The 20,441-nt window shown below is 59.0% G+C and overlaps 3 protein-coding genes and 1 pseudogene across 8 annotated transcripts; all 4 read left to right on the top strand.

Annotated features, from left to right (window-relative positions):
• The first annotated feature begins 215 nt into the window (after positions 1 to 215).
• CCDC159 (coiled-coil domain containing 159) lies at positions 216 to 5,989 on the top strand. Its single transcript, XM_087425278.1, has 12 exons — positions 216 to 363; positions 1,856 to 1,974; positions 2,065 to 2,294; positions 3,021 to 3,054; positions 3,377 to 3,465; positions 3,548 to 3,629; positions 3,805 to 4,000; positions 4,462 to 4,529; positions 4,607 to 4,683; positions 4,974 to 5,095; positions 5,320 to 5,402; positions 5,709 to 5,989. Exons 1-12 carry the CDS (start codon positions 218 to 220, stop codon positions 5,987 to 5,989), a joined length of 1,527 nt encoding a protein of 508 aa, XP_087281404.1. The 5' UTR covers positions 216 to 217.
• Positions 5,985 to 14,337, top strand: PLPPR2 (phospholipid phosphatase related 2). 6 transcript variants are annotated; one of them, XM_087425425.1, is made up of 11 exons: positions 5,985 to 6,726; positions 7,814 to 7,976; positions 8,351 to 8,406; positions 8,677 to 8,756; positions 9,295 to 9,408; positions 9,535 to 9,670; positions 10,460 to 10,731; positions 11,650 to 11,826; positions 12,406 to 12,528; positions 12,832 to 12,883; positions 13,017 to 14,337. In XM_087425425.1, the coding sequence occupies exons 4-11, from the start codon at positions 8,691 to 8,693 to the stop codon at positions 13,358 to 13,360; spliced, it is 1,284 nt and encodes a 427-aa protein (XP_087281551.1). In that variant the 5' UTR covers positions 5,985 to 6,726; positions 7,814 to 7,976; positions 8,351 to 8,406; positions 8,677 to 8,690; the 3' UTR covers positions 13,361 to 14,337. The 6 variants fall into 6 exon arrangements, with proteins under 6 accessions (XP_087281551.1, XP_087281549.1, XP_087281550.1 ...); XM_087425423.1 differs by having other exon boundaries at positions 9,220 to 9,408; XM_087425424.1 differs by lacking the exon at positions 8,351 to 8,406.
• Positions 13,628 to 18,598, top strand: LOC147912126 (uncharacterized; annotated as a pseudogene).
• Positions 18,599 to 18,679: 81 nt separating this feature from the next.
• SWSAP1 (SWIM-type zinc finger 7 associated protein 1) lies at positions 18,680 to 20,229 on the top strand. Its single transcript, XM_004442652.2, has 2 exons — positions 18,680 to 18,925; positions 19,522 to 20,229. Exons 1-2 carry the CDS (start codon positions 18,680 to 18,682, stop codon positions 20,023 to 20,025), a joined length of 750 nt encoding a protein of 249 aa, XP_004442709.1. The 3' UTR covers positions 20,026 to 20,229.
• The last annotated feature ends 212 nt before the right edge of the window (positions 20,230 to 20,441 follow it).

Here is a 20,441-nt window from a genome sequence, read left to right as displayed (position 1 = left end):
AACTCGTCCCGCCTCCCACCTAAGCCCGAAGCCAATCGGATCGCAGATCTGCCGCCTCCTGTACCGCCTCTTAGATATCGACTAATCAACTAGCGGAAACCAGCTGGAATCCCGCCCCCTCGCGGGCTTTTATCCAATTACAGCGCGGCTCCTGAGATCGCGGAAGCGGGAAGGCGCCAATGAGGCCTTGGGCTGCCTCGGCGGGGGCGGAGGTAAAATGCCAGCCACACCCCTCTCTGTGACTCTGCCTTTGAGCTCTGCGCGTTTTAATACGATGGTGTCCCCACGGGGTCAAATTTCAGCGTCACAGCTGGGGACTGGCTTCGCGGTCCCCGATGGGAGAGCAGGAGCAGGTGGTATGTGGTAGGTGGGGGTCGAAAGCGGTCGGGAGCCTGGCGGGCGCAGGATTCACGGCCTGGGGGGCGGGGCCCAGGCTAATGACCCCGCCCCCTTCCCTCCAGAATTCTCCCGGGACGGGCAAGGGAGGAACAGCTGATGTGGGCTCGACTGGGGACGCGCCTGCATTTGGCGCTCAGAAATGCGCCTTCCCTTTTCCCCTCCAAGCCTCCCAGGGCTCCCATGGTCCCCAGGTCCCAGGTTCTCGGCGTGACATCCAAGGACAAACACTGAGCTTCCCACTACCGTATGTCAGGCACTGGCATGGATTCATGTACTTAATCACAAGGACGCGTGAAGGTGGATAGTATGACATCCCATTTTTATAGTTGGGGAGGCACAGAGAGGTTCAGTAACTCTTCCAGCATCACACAGCTGGGAAGGGGCAGAGCTAGGATTTGAACCCAGGCTATCCAGCTGGAGGGTCTCCTTGCTTAATCATCATGCTGTACATGCTCACAGGATGTGAGGGCCTCCCTGAGGCAGTGACTCTTGAAGTGGTAGCCTAGAACATTTCAGGCAAAAGAATAACTCCTACACCCCAGGGTGGGTGTGAAGACCCGGTGAGTGCTTAGGGTGGTGCCCAGCACTCAGTAAAGTGCTCAGAAAATATGAGCTGAAAAAAGGATTAAGGAAGATTTTGCAGAGGAGATGCTGAATAGGGTTTTGAAGGGTGCATAGGAGTCTTCCAGGAGGTCTGGGCCGGGGGAAGGATACCAGAGGGCCTAGCAAGTGTGATATCTAGAAAAAGAGAAAGGCCTAGAGTGTGGCATTTCTGGTTGAGTGTGGCTAAGGATGAGATGCCCTTCACCTGGAAATTTTTCCAGGCAGCCCTGCCCCAGGTTTGTCCATCTGTGCCAGCCCTGACTACCCTGGAAAGGCAAGGAGTGTGAATGTGAGACACAGAGCTGAGTTCTTTCCTGTTCCCAGCCTCACCTAGCACAGGCCTGGGCCCCAATTCAGCTAATATTTATTGAATTGATAGGTCCTGCCTCTCTTGCTCACACTCTATGGCTCCCATCTACCTGGGGAGCCAGGTCCAAACTCCCCTGCCTGGCTTTCAGTGCCCCCTTGTGCTGCCCTGCCAACCTCCTGCTACTTCCTCTGGGACCCTGCCTCCAGCCATCCTGAATTTCCCAGCACTTGGTTCCACCTTCCAAGTGTGCACACGCTGCCTCCTGCCAGGAGCTCCCTTTCTGTAGGGCCAAATGTTAAGATCCTTTTTTTCTTGTAGGCTCTTCTGAGGCCTCACTTCCTCCTGTGGGGTCTTCTGAGTCCTTCTCACTGCCCAGCCCACCCCCTGGGGGCTGGGATCATCTTTCGTCCAGTTGGGGTTCCTATCCACAAGTGAGAGGCCCTGTGTTCAGAGCCGAGGCCTCTCTGGGGCATCAGGGAGGGTCTGGGAGTGTTGGGACATGGGGACTGGTCTCAGTGCAGCCCCCTGTCCCCCTCCTGGAAGCGACCCTCTTCTGGCCGGCCTGCCCCAGGACCCCGACTTCTCCAGGCCCTGCCTCTGCTCCCCTCCCTCACCCTCCAACGCGGGTTTACCTGCTAACAGGAAGAGTGACACGTACTCGGGTTTGTTGAGGGACTGCCCTGGGGGGTGGGGAGCAGGGAGGAGCTGGAGTGCTCTGGGCTGGCCCTCAGGAAGCCCCCCACTGTCCCCAGCCTCTTCCTCGGACAAGACCTTGGATTATATGGTTCACTGGTCCAGGACCCCGGAGCCAGACGCCTTGGGGCCGGCTGCTTCCGAGAACACAGTGACCAGTGGCGACTGGAAACCAGGGAGGGACTCGAGGCCTCGGTCGCACGGGTCTCCCCTTGTCCCCAACCCAGACTCACAGGAGCATTGTAATGACCAGGACCTTCTGAAGAGGCAACACAACGTCATCACTAAGGTCATTCCTACCTGGAAACCCCTTCCTGCCGCACTGCTGTAGGGCTTGCGGGGGGGAGGCTGTGGGGACAGAGGGGTCCTCCTCCAGAACCCTCCCATGGTGTGTCCTCAGCGCCCAGAATGGCGCCCAGCGCCCAGCAGGCTGGCACTAAAAGTGTCTTAAATGCATAGATGAAGGAATGAATGGAACAGACGTGTGCTTGGGTATCTTAGTGGGGTCTTGTCTGTGATTGTCTGTGGGTGTCACTGCCTGTGTGTGTGTGGTTGTGGTTGTGTGTCTGAGATGGGTGTGACTGGATGCCCTGGGTCTTATGACTTAGTGTGCATGGCTGTGTCTGAGGTTGTGTGCCTGTGTGGCTGGGGTTGTGTTTCAATGACCGTGTGTGGTTGTGTGTTATTGGTGTCCATTGCAAACGTTGTCAGTGTCCTTTGCCCCTAAGTAGGAGGGCCATTACCTGAGCCCAAGCCAGAGACGGGGCTCCACAGGGCGTGTGCTGTCAGGGGCAGCCCACAGGCCCACACAGGTAGGGGACAAGCCACACAAGTGCACTTCTGAGCATGTGCAGGCCAGGGGGGTGCATGCATGTGCCTAGAGGCAGCTTTACCTGCACTCCCGCTCTGGGACACTCAGAACTCAGCAGACCCAGCTCCTGTCCATACCCCCACACTGGGTTGGGGTGATCGGAGAGGCAGCCAGGGATGAATTTCTGCTGTCCCCCTTCTCTAGAAGCCCTTGGAGACCAACTCTTCCAAAGTCAAAGGTGAGAACCCTTCCTCCCAACAAGACCGTGTGCGGAAAGCCTGCCAGTTCCTACCTCCACCCTCTGCCTCCGTGTTGGCGGACCTCCGCCATTGCCACTCACTCATTCCTGCCCCTCGTCAGCTGACTTTTGCCCTTGCCCTTGCCCTCCATCCCTGTCTCTGACCTTGACCCCTACTCCTGTCTCTACCTCAGCCCTGGCAAACCTCCGCGGCTCCTTAAGTTGTCCCCTCGCCCTCCCCTGAGCCTCTGGTGACCTCTGCCCTGCTCTTGCCCCTGCCCCCACCCCCCCAGCCTCTGCTGACCCTCACCTCTGCCCACAGTTAAGTCCCTCATGATGATTCCCGACTCGCAGAAGCTCCTGCGATGCGAGCTGGAGTCCCTCAAGACCCAGCTACAGGCCCAGACCAAGGTGAGCCGCCTCGGCCTGGCCCCCGGCAACCTCTGCCCCTGCCCCCCCCACTCCTGTCCCTAGGCCTGACCTCTGCCCCCAGGCTTTCGAGTTCCTAAACCACTCAGTGACCATGCTGGAGAAGGAGAGCTGTCTGCAGCAGATCAAGATCCAACAGCTTGAAGGTAAGGACGGGCCGAGGGTCAAGGGCAGGCTGGAGGCTGCTCAGCCGGGTCAGGGTGAGAGAAGTCGGGTGAGTCTGGGTTCGGAGTCGGGGTCGGCCAGGGTTAGGGCGAGCTGGGTTTAAAGCTGGGTTCAGCATGTGGTTGGGGCTCAGGCAGGGTCCTACCCGATCTGCAGAGGTGCTGAGCCCCCTGAACCACCAGACGGACAAGGAAGGTCACAAGTGGGGCACGGAGCAGGGCCGGGAGGAGCTGTATGGGGCGCTGGCGCAAGGTCTGCAGGGGCTGCGGAAGACCCTCCGGGACAGTGAGGAGGGGCAGCGGGCCCGCACCACCCGCTGCCTGCAGCTGCTGGCCCAGGAGATCCGGGACAGGTGGGCGATGCCCGGAGGGCAGCCTGGAGGTTGCGGGAGGGAAGGGAGGCCAGGGAGAGGGAACTGAGGGCGGGGTGCAGGACACGGCAGAGGCCTGGGGAAGGGGGACTGGGGGGCCCTGGAAGGCCTGGGGGCTAAGAGGAAGGGAAGGAGGGAGACGGGAGGCAGTGGGGGAGATGCGGGAGACTGGGAGGCCAGAAGGCAGGGAAGACAGGGAGCGGGGGGGGGGGGGGGGAGGGGGAGGGAGGCCAGGGGGTGGCGTGGGAAGCTGGAGGGAGGGGAGGTTGATGGGGGCAGATGCTGGGGGTGTGGGGGGTCGGGGGGAGCAGAAGACGGGGAGATGGAGGCCAGGATGAGAGATGGGTGCTTGAAAAGACTCCGATCTGTTGAGGAGGCAGGCAGGCAAATGGGAGCCAGGGGCTGGGCGGGGCGTGTGGGTCCAAGCTGCACTGTCCCCTCAGCAAGAAGTTCCTGTGGGAGGAGCTGGAGCTGCTGCGGGAGGAGGTGACCTTCATCTATCAAAAGCTTCGTGAGTGCCTGGAGCCCACAGCCAGGAGGGGGAGTCCTTCTGCTGCCCCGGCCCCCCTGAGTCCCCTCCCCCTACAGAGGCGCAGGAGGAGGAGATCACAGACAACCTGGTGAACATCCAGAAGATGCAGAAGACGCAGGTGAAGTGCCGCAAGGTGAGTGGACGGGACGAGCACCCTGCGTGAGTTGGGGGTGTGGGGACCTCTGCTGGCCTCCACCGTTGGACTGGAGCCAGAAGGCCTGGGTTCAAATCTCAGCTCTGCCGCTTACTGCTGTGTGACTGTGGGCAAGTTTCTTTGCCTCTCTGGGCCTCAATGTCCTCATCTGTATAATGGGCGTAACAACACATCCCTACCTGAAGGTGCATGTAGCAAGTGCTGTGGAATGGTCACCTGTCACCAGCATCATCATTACTATTGCTCTCCTCTCGTCCCCCCGGCCCCAGGTCCTGACTAAGATAAAGCAGCAGGGGTGTGAGACATCCAGCTGGCCAGAGACCGAGCAGATGCCACCAGGAGGCAATGGCTCCTGGAGGGATGACCTCCAGAAGGAGCTGAGTGACATATGGTGATGCCCAGCTCCTCTGTCACCTCTGAAACCCGACCCTCATCTGCCCCACCCTCCCCCAATCAAATCAAGCAGCAACCACCCGAACCTGGAACCCATCTTAGTCCAGACCTCTCTCTCCTCTGCCCCTGCCCCCACTACAGCCCCCTACCCCAGCCCTGAACAGTCCAGAGTCCCCTGGGACCCCCAGCTCCCCAGCTCCCCATCTCCCCACCTCCCCACAGGTCCGCTGTGCACGTGCTGCAAAACTCCTTTGACAGCCTCACCCTGTCCTCGGGGGGCCACCCCAGGGCCGCAAGCCTCAGAGGTGAGGGGTCATTCTCCAGCTTCATGCATGGCGGTCACGTTCAGAAGCCATATTTGGGGGGCACATCTGTTGGGTCTTATTCTGGGGTCACCTTAAGGAGTCCCTGGAGGTTTCATCCAAGGGTCACTCAGGGTCACTGGGATCTTTGTAAAGATCAATGGGGTCAAATTCAAGGGTCATTGAGGTCGTATTTGTTGGCACATTGGGTCACATTCAAGGGACACTGGTTTATATTCAGAGGCCACTCAAAGGTCGTATTCTGGGTTCAAGCATGAAGGGTCAGAATGGCACCTATCCCTCCTACAGGCTACAAGGGACACCGATGCCTGAGCCCACCACTTCCCTCCTGGGACTCAGACTCGGAATCTGACCCGGACCCTTCCCAGGCACGGTTCAGCAAGAACCGCTCCTTCCCACCTGGTGCGGATCCTCCTCTGCCCCACCCATCCTTCCCCTCCTGGCCTGCCCTGCAGTCCCACAGTCTGCACCCTCCCAGCTCCCAACCTGGCGTCTGCTCCCTCACCTCCAGCCCTGGGGTCCCCGGGACCAGGCCAGGCTCCGACCCGCCCTCTGTCTCCACAGCCTGAGCAGCCGGGACTGCTCTCCCCGAAGACCCCTCCAGAGAGAAAATAAACTAGCCGAGACCTTCCTCCACCGTGGACTGTTGCTCCTGCTGTGCCTGTGCCTGGGAACGACCCCCCCACCCCCACCGGTTTACTCCCCAGTGTTGGGGAGCGTGCAGAGACCACAGGGCCTGTTCGGGATGTCTGGGCCTGGGGTCAGGGGACAGTGTGAGGCTAGATTTAGTACATGACAAGATCAGAGGGCAGTCTGTCCAGATATGATGGACCAGACTAGCCACCAGCCTTCCTTTCTGGGGGGCCCTGGCGATCTGGCCTGCTGGCCCTGCTGCCCAAATGGGGGAACTGAGGTCCAGGGAGGTCTCGGCCCAGGGTCACGCTCTGACAGCCCGCCCTCCTCTTCCCCTCAGCCTCCCCCCACAGCCCAGGGTCCTCCCTGTCAACCTCCGTTCTTCATTCTCTCCCGAATCTGTTCTAACGCGCCCCGCCCAGAGAGCAGCCTAGGCCCCGCCCCGGATTACGCTAATAAGGCGCTGCGAGGCCCCGCCCCACGGGGTATGCAAATAAGGCGCCTGGAGACCCCGCCCCTCGGCCAGCCGCTGAGTCTGCGCGGCGCGGGCGGCACGGCCCTCGGCCTCTCCATCTCTCCGTCCGCACAGCGGGCCGGCTGGCTGTCTGTCCGTCCCGCCGCGCCGGGGCTGTCTAGGCGGAGTCGGGGCTCAGGCGGCGGCAGCCTCGACCCGGTGAGGGGGAGGGGCGTGGGGCGACCCCTGCACCCCATCTCGCGGGCTCCTGATCCCCGGTCTGTCTGTCTGTCCGGCCGGGGTTCGGTCCCCTGCAGGTCCAGCGCGGGGAGGGGGAGGGGAGGCGGCGAGCTGGGGCTGGCGGAGGGGAGTGTGGGGAGGGGACCCCAGCCGGGGTCTTGAGAAGCCAGGCGGCGGTGGGGAGGGTGACTGTGATTATGTGGTTGTCATTAGGTGTCAGTGTGTGGTTGTGTAACTGTCACTGTGTGGCTTCGGGGGTGTCCGTGTGGTGTGTGTGTGTGCTTGTGTCTCCTGTGGCTGTCATTGTGTGGCTGTTGTCGTGGGTATCACCCTGCGGGTGTGTGTGTGGCTGTGTTGTATTACTGCTCTCACCGTGACTGTGTGGCTGTCTTGGTGTCTGGATGGCTGTGTGCCTATGACTGTCGTGATGTGGCTGCTGTGGTGTGTTCCTTCTGATGGTGTGCGGGGCCCGTTTTTGTGTTCCAATGTGTGGCTGTGTGGTTCTGTGTGTGAGTCTGTCATGGTCCACGTTTGTGCCCTTGGGTGGCCATGTGGCTGAGGTTGTGGATGGCACCGTGTCTACCTATGTCTGTCAGTGTGGACGAGAGACTGTTAACGTGTGTGGCTGTCACTGAGTGCCTTGTAACGGGGGGTGTGATGCTGTGGCCGGTTCTGTGACCCCCATTGTGTGTGGTGCCTCTCTTTTTGATGTGCCTCTTAAGTGTGTTGACAGCCCTAGGTCTATGTCCCTGACGGTGGTGGGGTGAGGGCTCGTGTGGGGCGGTATGTGGGGCTTCGAGGTGTGTGAAGGACCTCCTGTTGTGCCCCTGTGACTGTGTGTGTGTGGGGGGTTAGTTGTTTGATCTGTGTGGGTGTCTGTGACAGGCCGTGTGCACACTGTGCCGTGTGTGTGTGTGAGTGTGGTATTTGAGATGGAGGCTGTGGCTGAGTTGTGAACTCTGGGGGTGCCAGCGTGTCTGATTGTGTCTCTGGGAGGGTCAGGGGGCTGTGGCCAGGTGGGCACCTGGGATCTCTGGCGACCCTCACCCCCTATGTCACACCTCAGAGCAAGCTGCGTGGATGGGGCACTGGATGCAGAGCGCCTGGGGGCCTCAGGTTCCACATCTGTGCAATGGGGGTGACCATCCCTGCCCTGCCGGCCGCCAGGAGCGGCTGTGAGTCTGTGGGTGTGGCGGCGGCCTGTGGGAAGCCATAGGGCCCTTTCACAGGTGAGCTCAGCTGGGAGAATGGGTCAGGCAGCTGGGACTGTGTTGGCCCCTCTGTGCTGGACTTGGGGGAGGGGGAGCACGTGGGGGGGAGATACATCCAGGGAGGCAGACGGGCTGGGAGGAGGGGGAAGGAAGGAGAGAGGGAGAGGCAGCTGGGCGAGAAGGAGGGCCCGGCCATCAGCCCGAACCAGTCAGGCTCATCCCATGGGTGCTGGAGAGAGGTGCGCCTGCGGGCCGTGGGGGGAGGCTCCTGGCGGGGGTGGGGGACACAGAGCATGGGGTCCCCTGTAAAGCGTGTTGGGAAAGAGGATGGGGTCCCCTAAAAACTAGTGGTGGGGAGGACCCTTCTAAATGGACCTTTCTCTCTGGGGGAGGGGTCCCCATTAAGCTGGAGAAGTCTTCTGAAGGCCGAGGGGAGGGGTGCCGCTTGGTAAGGGGGACAGGCCTTCCTAAAAGGTATGGGGTGGGAATCTCTGATGTAGGCTGTGGGGGGAGAAGACCGCTATAGAATCGGGGGTCCCGGGCAGAGGCTGAGCTGAGCCGGTTGTTCAGGGGAGGCCGGTGCTTGAATGGGCAGGGGCGTGGCCAGAAGGCTCAGGGGGCGGGGCCCGGGCTGCGTGGTAGTAGTGCGTGGGGCCGGGGGTGTGGCCAGAGGACTTCGCCCCGCCCTGGCGGCCCCACTCCCTCCCCACCTCCGCAGGCCCGGCCTTCACCATGGCGGGAGGGAGACCGCAGCTGAAGAGGAGTTTCTCCATCATTCCCTGCTTTGTCTTTGTGGAGGTGAGGAGCCCGGTATCCCCCAGACTGCCAGGGGGAGGAGGCGCATTCAGAAGTGTCAGTCCGGGGCTCCAACCCCGCTCTGCCCATCCTTACTGCGGGGGCCTCACGTACCCTCCTGAGCCTCAGTTTCCTCATCTGTCAAATGGGCATAATTAGAGTCCCTCTCTCCTACGGCTGTTATGAAGGTAAAATGTATTAATTCGGGGAAGAGGTTTAGTATGACGCCCCGGCCACAGTAAGGGTTATACCTGTGGGAGCTGCCCCTGACCCTTCTCTCGCCCCCCTTCCCCTCTTCTCTCTGTCTCTCTCTGTCTTTTGATCTCCTTCAGTCTTGATCTCTCTGTCTCTCTCTCCCTTGTCTCTGTCTCTCTCCATCTCTGTCTCTGTCTCTGTGGCCCCGGCTTGGGCCTGACCCTCTCTCTTCTCTGTCTGTCTCTCTTTCCCGGCCCTGGCTGGGCGGCAGTCGGTGCTTCTGGGCGTCGTGGTCCTGCTCGCTTACCGCCTGGAGTTCACAGACACCTTCCCCGTGCACACCCAGGGCTTCTTCTGCTATGACAGTACCTACGCCAAGCCCTACCCCGGGCCTGAGGCTGCCAGCCGAGCGCCTCCCGCACTCATCTATGCCCTGGTCACTGCTGGGCCCACCCTCACGGTGAGACAGCGGGTAGCCTGGGTCAGACTGTGGGGAGGACCTCCCAGGAGGCACCAGGGCCAGGTGGTGGTGGGCCAAGGGCTGGGCTTGAAGGCCAGGAAGACCCCGCCTTGGTCTTGCCCACAGATCCTGCTGGGGGAGCTGGCGCGTGCCTTTTTCCCAGCGCCACCTTCCACCATCCCCATCATCGGGGAGAGCACCATCGTGTCTGGGGCCTGCTGCCGCTTCAGCCCCCCGCTGCGGAGGCTGGTCCGCTTCCTGGGTGAGTGACGCAGCCAGGGGTCAGAGAGATGTAAGCCAGGCTCAGCCATTATAAGAATTCCAGGGGGAAGAGGGCCTAGAATTGCCAGGATGGCGACTTCAAGGGGCAAAGAGGACTTGGGCTCAGGCCAGACATAGTGGAGGTTTTAGGGACACGTGGGACCTAAACCAACCATAATGGCAGCTGTAAGAGGAGGTCCCCAAATTGCCACAAGGAGAGTCTCAGGCGGAAAAGGGGGACACAGGTGCAGGCCAAACAGCAGGGGCCCTGGAGCAGGAGATGAGCCCCCAGCTGTGCTTCAGAGTGGTCCCAGCCGCAAGGGGTGGCCGTGGGCTAGGGGAGGGGCAGAGCTCATCCTAACAGTGATCCCTGCGGCAGAGGGTGGGGGATCCAGCTCTTCCTGATCAGTGATCCAGGGGAAGTGTGATCAACTCAGTAATAGCGAGTCCAGGGGCAGGTATAAAGAAGCCCAGAAATGCCATCCGGGGTGTCCTAGGAGGTCCTGGCATGGGCCCGATCCTGATGTAACGCTGTTGAGGGGTCCCAGCCCAGCTGTAATGGGGTTCCAGGGAGGGCCCACTCCTGACATAGTGGTAATCCCAGAGGGACAGAGGCAGGGGTACTGTAATGAGGGTCCCAGGGGCGAGAGGCCCAGAGTGCCATCATGGTGGTCCCGAGGGAAGAGGACCGTAGACAAGAGGCCCAGATGGGCCATAAAGGGGCTCACAGGAGGAGGGTCACTGGGGCATCAGGGCCCAGGCATGAACCCCCTCCCCCACCCCACCCCAGGGGTCTACTCCTTTGGCCTCTTCACCACGACCATCTTCGCCAACGCGGGACAGGTGGTAACCGGTAACCCCACGCCGCACTTCCTGTCCGTGTGCCGCCCCAACTACACGGCCCTGGGCTGCCCGCCGCCCTCGCCCGAGCGGCCGGGGCCCGACCGCTTCGTCACCGACCAGGGTGCCTGCGCCGGCAGCCCCAGCCTGGTGGCCGCTGCGCGCCGCGCCTTCCCCTGCAAGGACGCGGCCCTTTGCGCCTACGCGGTCACCTACACAGCGGTGAGCCCCGAATTGGAGGCGCGGCGGTGGGGGGTGCCCGGTGGGCAGGAGGCCACCTGGGCTGGAGTCTCCAGTTCCCCCGCGGGGTGAGGCCACGCCCCGCGCTGTGACTCCGCCCCCAGGGCGGAGTCTACCGCCTGGAGACCCTGGCTCCTCCCCTCGGATCCTGGCCACGCCCCCGAGTCTGATGTGCTGTTTTGGACTGCCCCTTGGTGTCTGGCCACGCTTCCTGACGCAGTAATGCCACGCCCGAGGAGCCTGTTGGCTCCGCCCTGTGGGACCAGGATACCTTCCCTGGAGCCTAGCCATGTCCCCAGGATGCTACAGGTCCTGGATAATGGCTGGGAGACTGGGCGGGGGGGCTTTCAGCTCCGCCCCCCTGGGGTCTTCATCCCGCCCCATCCTCGCCCTTCATTGACCTGGCCACACGCCTGACTCTACTCGGCTGGGACTTCATGACTCTGTCCCTGCTCTTCCCTGGTCGCGTCTCCTGTTGTTTCGACTCCTTTTTTTGGTGTTGGGACTTCTAACCCTGTCGGTGGTCCCCTGGCGTCTGGGGACTCCACCTCCTGGGGTTCCTGGACCCACCCCTTTGGCACTAACTCCACCCTCTGGTTCTGTGGCCCAGCAAGCCTCTTTCCCCATCTGTGACTGGTCCCCGGGAGACCTGGGCCCCACTGTCCACTGCTCTTTGGTTCTCTGGCCACGCCTCCAGCCTTGCAGGGGCCCACCAGGAGTCCATGAGTCATCCTCTGAACGCCTGACCCCCTGGCTCAGTTCTCCGGAGCCCCTGGCCCCACCCCAGCCCCAATGCCGCTCCTGGGGATTCTGGCCACAGCCCCTAGCCCCGAACGCAGTGGCCACTTGGGTCCAGCAGCTGCGTTGCCACGTGGCCCCTGAGCAGCTCTGCTCCCACAGATGTACGTGACTCTCGTGTTCCGCGTGAAGGGCTCGCGCCTGGTCAAACCCTCGCTCTGCCTGGCCCTGCTGTGCCCCGCCTTCCTGGTGGGCGTGGTCCGCGTGGCCGAGTACCGCAACCACTGGTCCGACGTGCTAGCCGGCTTCCTGACCGGGGCCGCCATCGCCACCTTTCTGGTGAGCCCGCTTCACACCCATGGTGGTATGGGAGACCCTCCATCAGGTCCCGAGAGGCAGGACCGACCGCATGATGGTGAAGGGTGTGGACTTTGTGTGACCTTGGGCAAGTCCCTTACCCTTACCTTGCCTGGATGGTCTCATCTGTGAAATGGGATAACAGGACTGGGACCACGCTCGAGGGAGGCACTCGCTTTGAGCGTAACATTTAAGGGTGCCCCAAACAGTGATCAAGATAAATAATATTTTAATGAAACATTTTTAAAAATCAACATTAATGTAAAAACCCCATAATGTACAAAATATCAAACATTTACATGAAGACGGGATCCCGCCTGTGCACAACTCGGCCTTATTCGCCTCCCCCTCGTCCCAGCCCTGTGGAATGAATAATAATAGTACCCACCTCTTAGTAAAGTGCAGAGAATGGTGCCTGGCACATAGTAAGCACCGTAAAAGTGTTTGCTGTTTTCGAAAACCTGAGCCTCAGTTTCTGTATCTGAAAAATGGATATGGTATTTACACAACTCTCACCTTATTGGCCTCAGCCCTCAACATGCCCCTCTCCCCGTGTCCCAGGTCACCTGCGTCGTGCACAACTTCCAGAGCCGGCCACCCTCTGGCCGAAGGCTCTCCCCCTGGGAGGACCTGGGCCAAGCCCCCACCATGGACAGCCCCCTCGAAAAGTTAAGTGTAGCCCAGGTAAGGGGGGCCGGGGGCTGCTCCCGGCTGGAGAGGGTGGTGGGTGGAGGGGGACCAAGGAGGCAGGAAGTCAGGCGAGAGGTGGGGGTCTCACGGCCATGGGGAGGTGAAGGGATGGCTCATCTCTGTGGACATAGGTCCTGGGGACAGTCCCACAGGATGGAAGGCTGTGCCCCTCTCTCCCTCCTAAGGGGACATTGGTTGCCTTTTCCATCGGGCTCACTGCCTGATGAGCCCCTCGTGGCTGTGGCCGGCAGGGCCCGGGGGGCCGCTAGCCCCTTCTTTCTGCCTCTTTTGTCTCAGGAACCCGAGGCCTGCAGGCCGCATTCGACACCGGCACGGCTCACCCCATCCAGTGAGTGTCGAGGGAGTGGGAGGATAAATGGAGGGACTTCCAGATGGCAGTCCCTGCCGCACAGGTCTCGCCTATGCTCTCGTGGCCCCCACCGAGCTTTCTGATCCCCTGACCTGTGACTCCTGACCCCTAGAGCCGCAGAACTGCGCCCGCCGTGGCCACCTGATCCCCAGCTGCGTGTCCTCCAGGGCCCCAGCCATGTGTTCGTCGCCCCGTGTGCCCCGCCCTCGACTGAGGTCTGAGCCGACTCCCCTGCCGCTGCCCCTGCCTCTGCCCGCACCCACCCCCACCCAGGGCCCCTCGCCCTCCTCCCCTGGGCCTGGGGGGCCGGGTGGGGGTGGCGGCCGTGGCCGGAAGCTGCTGCTGCCCACGCCCCTGCTGCGGGACCTGTACACCCTTAGCGGACTCTATCCCTCCCCCTTCCACCGGGACAACTTCAGCCCTTACCTCTTTGCCAGCCGTGACCACCTGCTGTGAGTTCCCACCGCCCACCCACAATCCGCCCGGTCCCCATTTCCTCCCTGCCACACGTGTGTGTGCGTGTGCTGTGTGAGTGCCAAAGCCCCGGTCCCCGAACCAGCCAGGCCCAGACATCAGAGGAGGGCTGGAAGGACACTTGGGGGACCCCCTGCCTCTCTTGTCCCCCTGGGACATCCAAGCGGGCATAACTGGGAGGTGGGCCCTTGCCCCTACGATTGCCCTTTTAAGGGCCTAAGCCTGACCCCATTGGCCATTGCCCAGCCAATGGGAGCCCCCAGTTCTCAGAATTCTAACCAAAAGGAGTTTCCAGCAGCCAATGGGAGCCTCCCTCTCACTTCTTAGAATCCTTAGACAAGAGGGCAACTCCGGCCAGTGTTGAGCGTCTGAACATCGAATAGGAGTCCTTGGTTTTCAGAATTTCTAGGGTGGGTGGGTATGATACCAGTCAATGGGGGACCGCCCATGGCCAAGCACGTGCAAGGGAGAGGAGGGAGATGGGGTCATCCTTTGTCATCGGGTGCTCTCTCCTCAGTATCAGAGAGTCCAGCCAGAGGGTGGGGGGCAGGATCCCCCGCAGCAGGGACCTCGGGGCACCCGTTCCCCCTAGCCCCTCCCCCACATGTACCCTCTCCCCCAGTCCCTCCTAACTCCCTCCTTATGCAGGGCTTGCCCCAGTTCAAAGGTTTTGGGGTTCAGGGTGCTGTGTGTCTTCTTGCCTGTGCCCACATCACCCCAAACCCTTCTGTTATTTATTACGGCTGTGGGAAAGGACTTTTTTTTTTTCTTGGAACCCACCCCTCTTCTTCACACTGCTCCCCATGCCTCAGCCTCCTGCAGCTGTGCCATCATAGGGGGCATGGGTGGAGCAGAGAGGGCTCCCCCTCCCTGGGCACTCAAAGGCAGTGGGCAGAGGAGACACTGCCCCCCTTTCCTGCCCTCTCCTTATCTTTAATAAAGACCTGTTTGTAACAGAAGTGTGGCCACCTGTCTTCCTCTCCCAGGTGGCGAGATGTGGAGGACTTAAATCTGCGTCTGGGTGTCTGTGGGGCTGGGTGGGGGTGTATTGTCCCAGTGTGTCCGAGGGCGATTGTGGAGAGACAGTATGGAGTCGTGGGGCTAGCGACTTGGGTTTAAATCCTGGCTCAGCATTTCCTGGTTGTGTGGCCTCAGGAAAGTTAATTAACCTCTCTGTGCCCTTGTTTCTTCATCTGTCGATGTGAACAGCCCCACAAGCCACACGTGAGGCTCACGGTGATGGGCCTCACGTGACTGTCTTCCCCTGGCAGCTGGCCTGCTTCTGGCCACAGCTAGGGTGCAGAGGGCATAGGGTGACGGGACCCTGAGGGTCCTAATAGCAAAGGGGGATGCTGAGGGCACTAGGAACCTCTAGCTGAACCCCTGGCTGCAGGGATGAGAGCAGGGGTTCTGATTGTGAGCTTGTGCTGAGTCCCAACCGTTGAGGGCCCAACAGAGACCAGGGAGGGCAGGAGGGGCAGGGAGCCACTGACCCCACCCCCCACGGCTCTGCGGGGCTTCAGACAGGCAATTCAGGGCACAGAGTCATCCAGGAACCAGGAAAGGGGAGTCTGCTTCCCTTCCCCCTCATTCGTTCATTCAACAAACACTGCAGAGCACCTACTGTATGGTGCTGTTTCGCTAGGCACAGGGGCTAAGACACAAATTCCTGCCCTCACGGAGCTCGCATTCTAACATGTGAGAGACAGACAATAAACAAGATAAATAAGTTTTATACAGAGCCACAATCCCAAATCTTAAAAAGGTCTGACAACCAAAAATTGTTTTGTAACTCATTTGTGCATGAGGTTATGTGAGGCTGATATGAGGTTATGTGTAGCTCTTATTTATTTAACTTGTGAATATTCTTGTTTTGCTGCAGATAAAGCGTTTCATTTGGGGATGTTATCCCAGGACCCACTAGGGGCTTATGCAATACATAGTATTTACACGACAGTACCTTTTGAAAATCTGAATAAGTCTGAATTCCAAACTCTAAGATCAAGGATTTAGGTCAAGGATTGGGATCTCTGATATGTTGAATATTGATAAGTGGTAAGGAGAAAATTCAAGCTAGAGAAGGCAATGGGGCAACTATGGGATGGGGACACGGTTTGCAACTTAAAGAGGATGATCAGGGTCCTTGTCTCTGAAGTGATGGCGCTGGAGATGAGGTGTGAAGGTGGAGAGGGAGGGAGACATGAAAACATCAGGGGTGGAGGGAGAAGCGTTCCAGGCAGAGGGGAGAGCAAGCACCAAGGCCCTGAGGTGGGAACGTGCCTGCTGTGGTCCGGGAGGTGAGGACACCCGTGTGGCTGGAGGGGAGTGAGCGAGGGGGAGGTGATGGTGCTGATGTGGGGCACGGGGAAGGAGATGGGAGCATGAGAGGGCTGGAGGCAGAGGAAAGAGAGAATCCGCTTCACCGACCAGAGCTCCTGTTTCCAGGGGTCGCACCCCTGAGACCCATGGTCCCCCTGTCGTACAGCTGCCTCCACGCGGGCCAGGAAAGAAGCAAAACTTCAGCACGGCGGACAGCGCCTCCTGGCCAGCCCACCTGGCGCTGTCCATGGTTCTGATGTTAAGCGGGGGCCAAGAAAGGGTAAAGTGGGGGCTAGAGAGGGTGGCGACAGCAGCCCTGGCCTTGCCCACACCCCCATCCCAGGATGGATAGTGTCAGGTAGAGAACCCAGACTAAGGTGTACTTGCTTATTCAAAAACCTCATCAACGTGCCCCCGTGGGGGGTCTCACATCTTAAACTCAACTCGATCAAATCTGAGCTCCAGTTTAGGAAGTAAGTCAGACCATGATCCTCTTTTGCTCAAACCCTCTCATGGCTCCCCATGGCACTCTAAGTAAAAACCAAAGTTCTCCCGATGCCTCAGGGCCTTTGCACTTGCCAGTGTCTCCATCTGGAATGCTCTTCCCCCACATTTCTGCATGGTTCACTCACATCCTTTAAGCCTTTTCTCAAATGTCACCTTCTCACTGAGGCCTGTCCCTGCCACCCTATCCAAAATGTCAAAAAAAAAAACAAAACTGGCCCTTCTGACTTCCCTCCCCTGTGCAAACTTTTTTTTGGCATACATTTACCATCTGCTCATAGACTATTTAAACTGATTTGGCACACAGTAGGTGCTCAATAAGTATCTGCTAAATGAATGAACTAATCACTCAGGATGCTGATAAACCAGGAAGAAGCACAGACTGGCCCTGAGCTGTCCACTTCCCGGTCCCCTCATCCTTCAGTCCTCCTCCTCTGGGAAGCCCCTCTATGGCAAGGGTCCTACTGTCAGGATATGAAGATGGGATTCTGAGAAGTGAGAGAAAGAAGCACTGTGTGCATGAGAGATATGCCAAACACCTGCATCTCTGCCAGTGTACCCACTCAGCCTACATTTATGAGCACCTACTGTGTGCCAGGCCCTGTTCTAGGCACTGGGGACCCAGCAGTGAACAAAACAGAGACCCTATCCTGGTGGATATGACATTGTAGTCAGGAGAGAGGCAATAAAACCCAAATAAAAATACATAACGTTGGAAGGGTTAAGTTATTCGAAGAGAAATAAAAATGGAGACACAAAGAATGAAGGGTGTGCGATTTTACACATGTGGTCAGGGAGAGCCTCTCTGAGTAGGTGATATTTGAGCAGAGATCTGAATGGAATGGGAAAATGAGCCACAGGGATATCTTCGAGCTGAGGGCTCTCAGCAAGGGAACAGCGAGTGCAGTGGGGCTGTGTTCAGCATGCTCCCGTGTATGCGACTGTGAGGGACTGTGTGACACAGGTGTCCTTACTGAGTGCTTGCGCATTTGGGGTGTTGCAAAGTGAGGGGTTGTGCATCTTTTGGGGGGGCTGAGGCGGTGCGTCTGACAAGGCAGTATAACAGTGTACCGTGTGTGTGTGTGTAAAGAGCTGTAGGCACATCAGCTGAAAGGAAACGTGACTATGTGTGTGTAGCGGCAATGGTATGGTTGTATTAGAGTGTGTTCTGGCGTGTGTGCAAGGGAAGGGATGTGGGGCATGAATGTGGGAGACAGTGTGTATGGGATGCTTCGTGTCAGGGTAGGACAGGGCTGCGAGCATGTGGGTGATGGGATTCTGGAAGCAGAATATATACAGAGATGCCGTGGTGTGTGTGTGTGTGTGTGTGTGTGTGTGTGTGTGTAGAGTGGTGTGGGGGTGCCGGCTGTGTGAGTGGGTGGATTGGGGGATGTTGTGGAGCTGTGTTCTGGCCCCAGAGGGAGAGAGAAAGCCCAGGAAATCTCAGTTCGCCTTGCCCCTGGGTCTCCCGGCAACGGCACCACTTTGAAGTTACCAAGAGACAGAGTTGCCAGGGCAACAGGGGCGTGAGTGGCAGCTCTGGGGCGAAGTCTGGATGAGGAGACCCAGCCAGCGATCACTCGATCGCTCACCTTGTTCCTCCTTCTCTCCCAGTTTCTCATCAATCCCACCTTCCTTTCTTCATTCATTTACTTAATGAGCACATATTGAGGATCTACAATGAGCTAGTCACTGTTCCGGGCGCCGGAGATACCGAAATGAACAAGACAAACAAGATCCCTGCCGTGGCTCTCCCTCAGTCTCCCCGGCCCTGTCTCTGTGTCGCCCAGTGCCTTCTTTGGTCTATGGTCTTGCCTTCCCCCGTACCCCGAGCAGGACCCAAGGAACCCCCAGGCCAATGAGGAAGCCAGTTGAGAGCCCTCTCCTCACAGCCCCTCAGAGATGGCTGCTGCTGTTTTGCACACGAATGTCGCCGAGCCTGCAGCCCCAGACACACACTTGTGCGGGTACTCGGGTGCAGAGAGACACGAGCACACAGCTCATCCATCCCTCCACTTCTCCATTGTCACTGGGTGACCTCAGCGGAAACACACACAGACACATGCCCATCACGATATTCCTCTGAGACATCAGGAGCTCCATTTTACAGGTGAGCAAACTGAGGCTAGGAGACTTTAAATAATATGTCAGCGATTAGGGCTTGCTCCCTCCAACTCTCAACCCTTTTATCTGTCTGATTAGCTGACTAGTTCAAAATAATAGTATTCGTGCTGCTTCCCTCAGCAGCTCACCTAAGGGAAAGAAAAGCCTTTTCTCCCTCAAACGCCCGCATTCCTCCTCCCTCAGACTAGGCGATTTGCCGCTTCACCAGGGGAGGAGCTAGCAAAAGCCGATCTACCGTTGATGGACAGATCCATGGACCAGTGGAGACGCTAAATGCGCTGTAACCAATGATGCCTCGTCTTGGGCGGGATTAAGGGCAGGAACGGCCGCCGATTGGACAGAGTTACATTGCGAATGGCGGAGACGCTGAGGCGGGTGCTAAGCCGGGGCAGCGCGGCCGGGTCCGGGGAGAACACAGCCGAGGCTGGGCCGCCTTTGCTGCTGCTCGGCGGTCCCGGCTCTGGAAAGACAGCGCTGCTATTCGCGGCGGCCCTGGAGGCGGCAGGGGAGGGCCGAGGGCCCGTCCTCTTCCTGACCCGGAGGCCTCTGCAAAGCCTGCCTCGCGGGACGAGGGCAGCGCTCGACCACCTGCGCCTGCAGGTAACCGAGGGCGGGATCAGAGGCGGGCCAGCCAGTGGCGGGGCGGATCGACGATTGAGTGACAGGTAGACAGACCAATTGCGGGGACGAAGGGAGGACGAGCCGGAGCAGCCATTTTGGGGCGGAGTCAGGAACGAGCCGGGGTGGGGTGGGGACCATGCGAAGCTTAGTTAAGATTGACTGAAATGTCGTCCAATGATGGAGCGGAGTTAGCGAAAGGGTGGAGTCAGGGGCGAGCAAGGGGCGGGGCTAAGCTTAGGTCTAGCCTGGACGGGAGTTGGTACCAGTGGAACTGAGTCAATGGTGGGGTCACACTGGGGACGCCACGGGTGGGTTTTCCGTGGAAAGACTGCCCTAGAGATTTGGCAAAAAGACATACCTGTTTTCAGCTAATACCAGGCAGTGATGAGTGCTGGATAATAAGAGGGGGAGAGGGCAAAAGAATATTGGATCGCTGTGAACTGCTTCACTCTGGTACCAGCTGTCCGGGGAGTGAGCGCCTTGTCCAGGAAATTATGCAAGGAAGCGGGGCTGCTATAGCTGGGAATCTGGCTTCCTGTGCTGAATCTGGCCCTTTCCTTCTTTTCTCCCTCTAGAAGATCCGCCTCCAGTACCCACCCTCGACCCGTGAGCTTCTCCGGTTCCTGTGCTCTGCTCATGAGGCCCGGGGGCCAGCCCCCTCCCTCCTGCTGCTCGATGGCCTGGAGGAGTACCTAGCTGAAGACCCGGGGCCCCAGGAAGCCGCCTACCTGGCTGCCCTGCTTCTGGACACAGCTGCCCACTTCAGCCACCGAATTGGGCCTGGTGGTGGCTGTGGGCTCATTGTGACCCTCCAGACCCAGGAGGAGGGAGACATTGGGGACGCCCTGCAGCTGTCACTGCTCCAGCGGTATTTCCCTGCCCAGTGCTGGCTGCAGCCAGATGCACCAGGCCCAGGACAGCACCGCCTCCGAGCCAGCCTGGAGCCAGGTGGGCTGGGCCCCAGGGCAGAGTGGTGGGTGACTTTCCGACCAGATGGAGAGATGACAGTCACCCCGTGGCCTACCCAGGCTGGCGACCCCAGCTCAGACAAGGGTTCAAGCTCTGGAGGGCAGCCTTGAGCTTTGGTATGTGACAACCTCTCTATGCCTTGGTTTCCTGTGTCTGGAATACTTCCCCCAGGGAAATGTGCAGATTCCAAGACCTAAAGAATGTAAAGTGCTTTTTCTCTTTTAAAAGTAGTATTACTGTGTACATATTATGCTCAATCAACATATTGTTTCGTTTTGCTATTTTGAACTTTATAAAAAGAGTTTTGTGATAAATGTAATTTTATGAGACTTCCTTTTCTCCCACTCAGCATCGTTACTAAGACTCAGCCACATTTTCTAGTGCATTCCTTTTTCCCTCCTGGGTATAGTTCCAGTATACCCCAATTTAATCATCAGATTGACTTATTTACTGCTCTGAACATTCTTGCACACATGTCCTGGTGCATGTGTGTGAGAGTTTTTAGGGTATATACCTAGAAGTGGGA

This window comes from Ceratotherium simum, chromosome 39 (genome assembly GCF_057802395.1).
Source record: "Ceratotherium simum simum isolate JZ-2026a chromosome 39, ASM5780239v1, whole genome shotgun sequence".
Classification (NCBI taxonomy): Eukaryota; Metazoa; Chordata; class Mammalia; order Perissodactyla; family Rhinocerotidae; genus Ceratotherium; species Ceratotherium simum.
This window is presented reverse-complemented; position numbering and strand designations above follow the sequence as displayed.

What these genes read in the sequence shown, in the direction of transcription:
- CCDC159 (XM_087425278.1), top strand. Translation starts at nt 218, where the DNA reads ATGCCAGCCACACCCCTCTCTGTGACTCTGCCTTTGAGCTCTGCGCGT. An exon ending in GCAGGAGCAGGTGGTATGTG is followed by an intron (nt 364 to 1,855) that starts GTAGGTGGGGGT and finishes CCCTCCTGGAAG; the next exon opens with CGACCCTCTTCTGGCCGGCC. An exon ending in AAGGAGCTGAGTGACATATG is followed by an intron (nt 5,096 to 5,319) that starts GTGATGCCCAGC and finishes ACCTCCCCACAG; the next exon opens with GTCCGCTGTGCACGTGCTGC.
- PLPPR2 (XM_004442649.3), top strand. Translation starts at nt 8,691, where the DNA reads ATGGCGGGAGGGAGACCGCAGCTGAAGAGGAGTTTCTCCATCATTCCC. An exon ending in CCTGCTTTGTCTTTGTGGAG is followed by an intron (nt 8,757 to 9,219) that starts GTGAGGAGCCCG and finishes GCTGGGCGGCAG; the next exon opens with TCGGTGCTTCTGGGCGTCGT. An exon ending in CTGCTGGGCCCACCCTCACG is followed by an intron (nt 9,409 to 9,534) that starts GTGAGACAGCGG and finishes TCTTGCCCACAG; the next exon opens with ATCCTGCTGGGGGAGCTGGC.
- SWSAP1 (XM_004442652.2), top strand. Translation starts at nt 18,680, where the DNA reads ATGGCGGAGACGCTGAGGCGGGTGCTAAGCCGGGGCAGCGCGGCCGGG. An exon ending in TCGACCACCTGCGCCTGCAG is followed by an intron (nt 18,926 to 19,521) that starts GTAACCGAGGGC and finishes TTCTCCCTCTAG; the next exon opens with AAGATCCGCCTCCAGTACCC.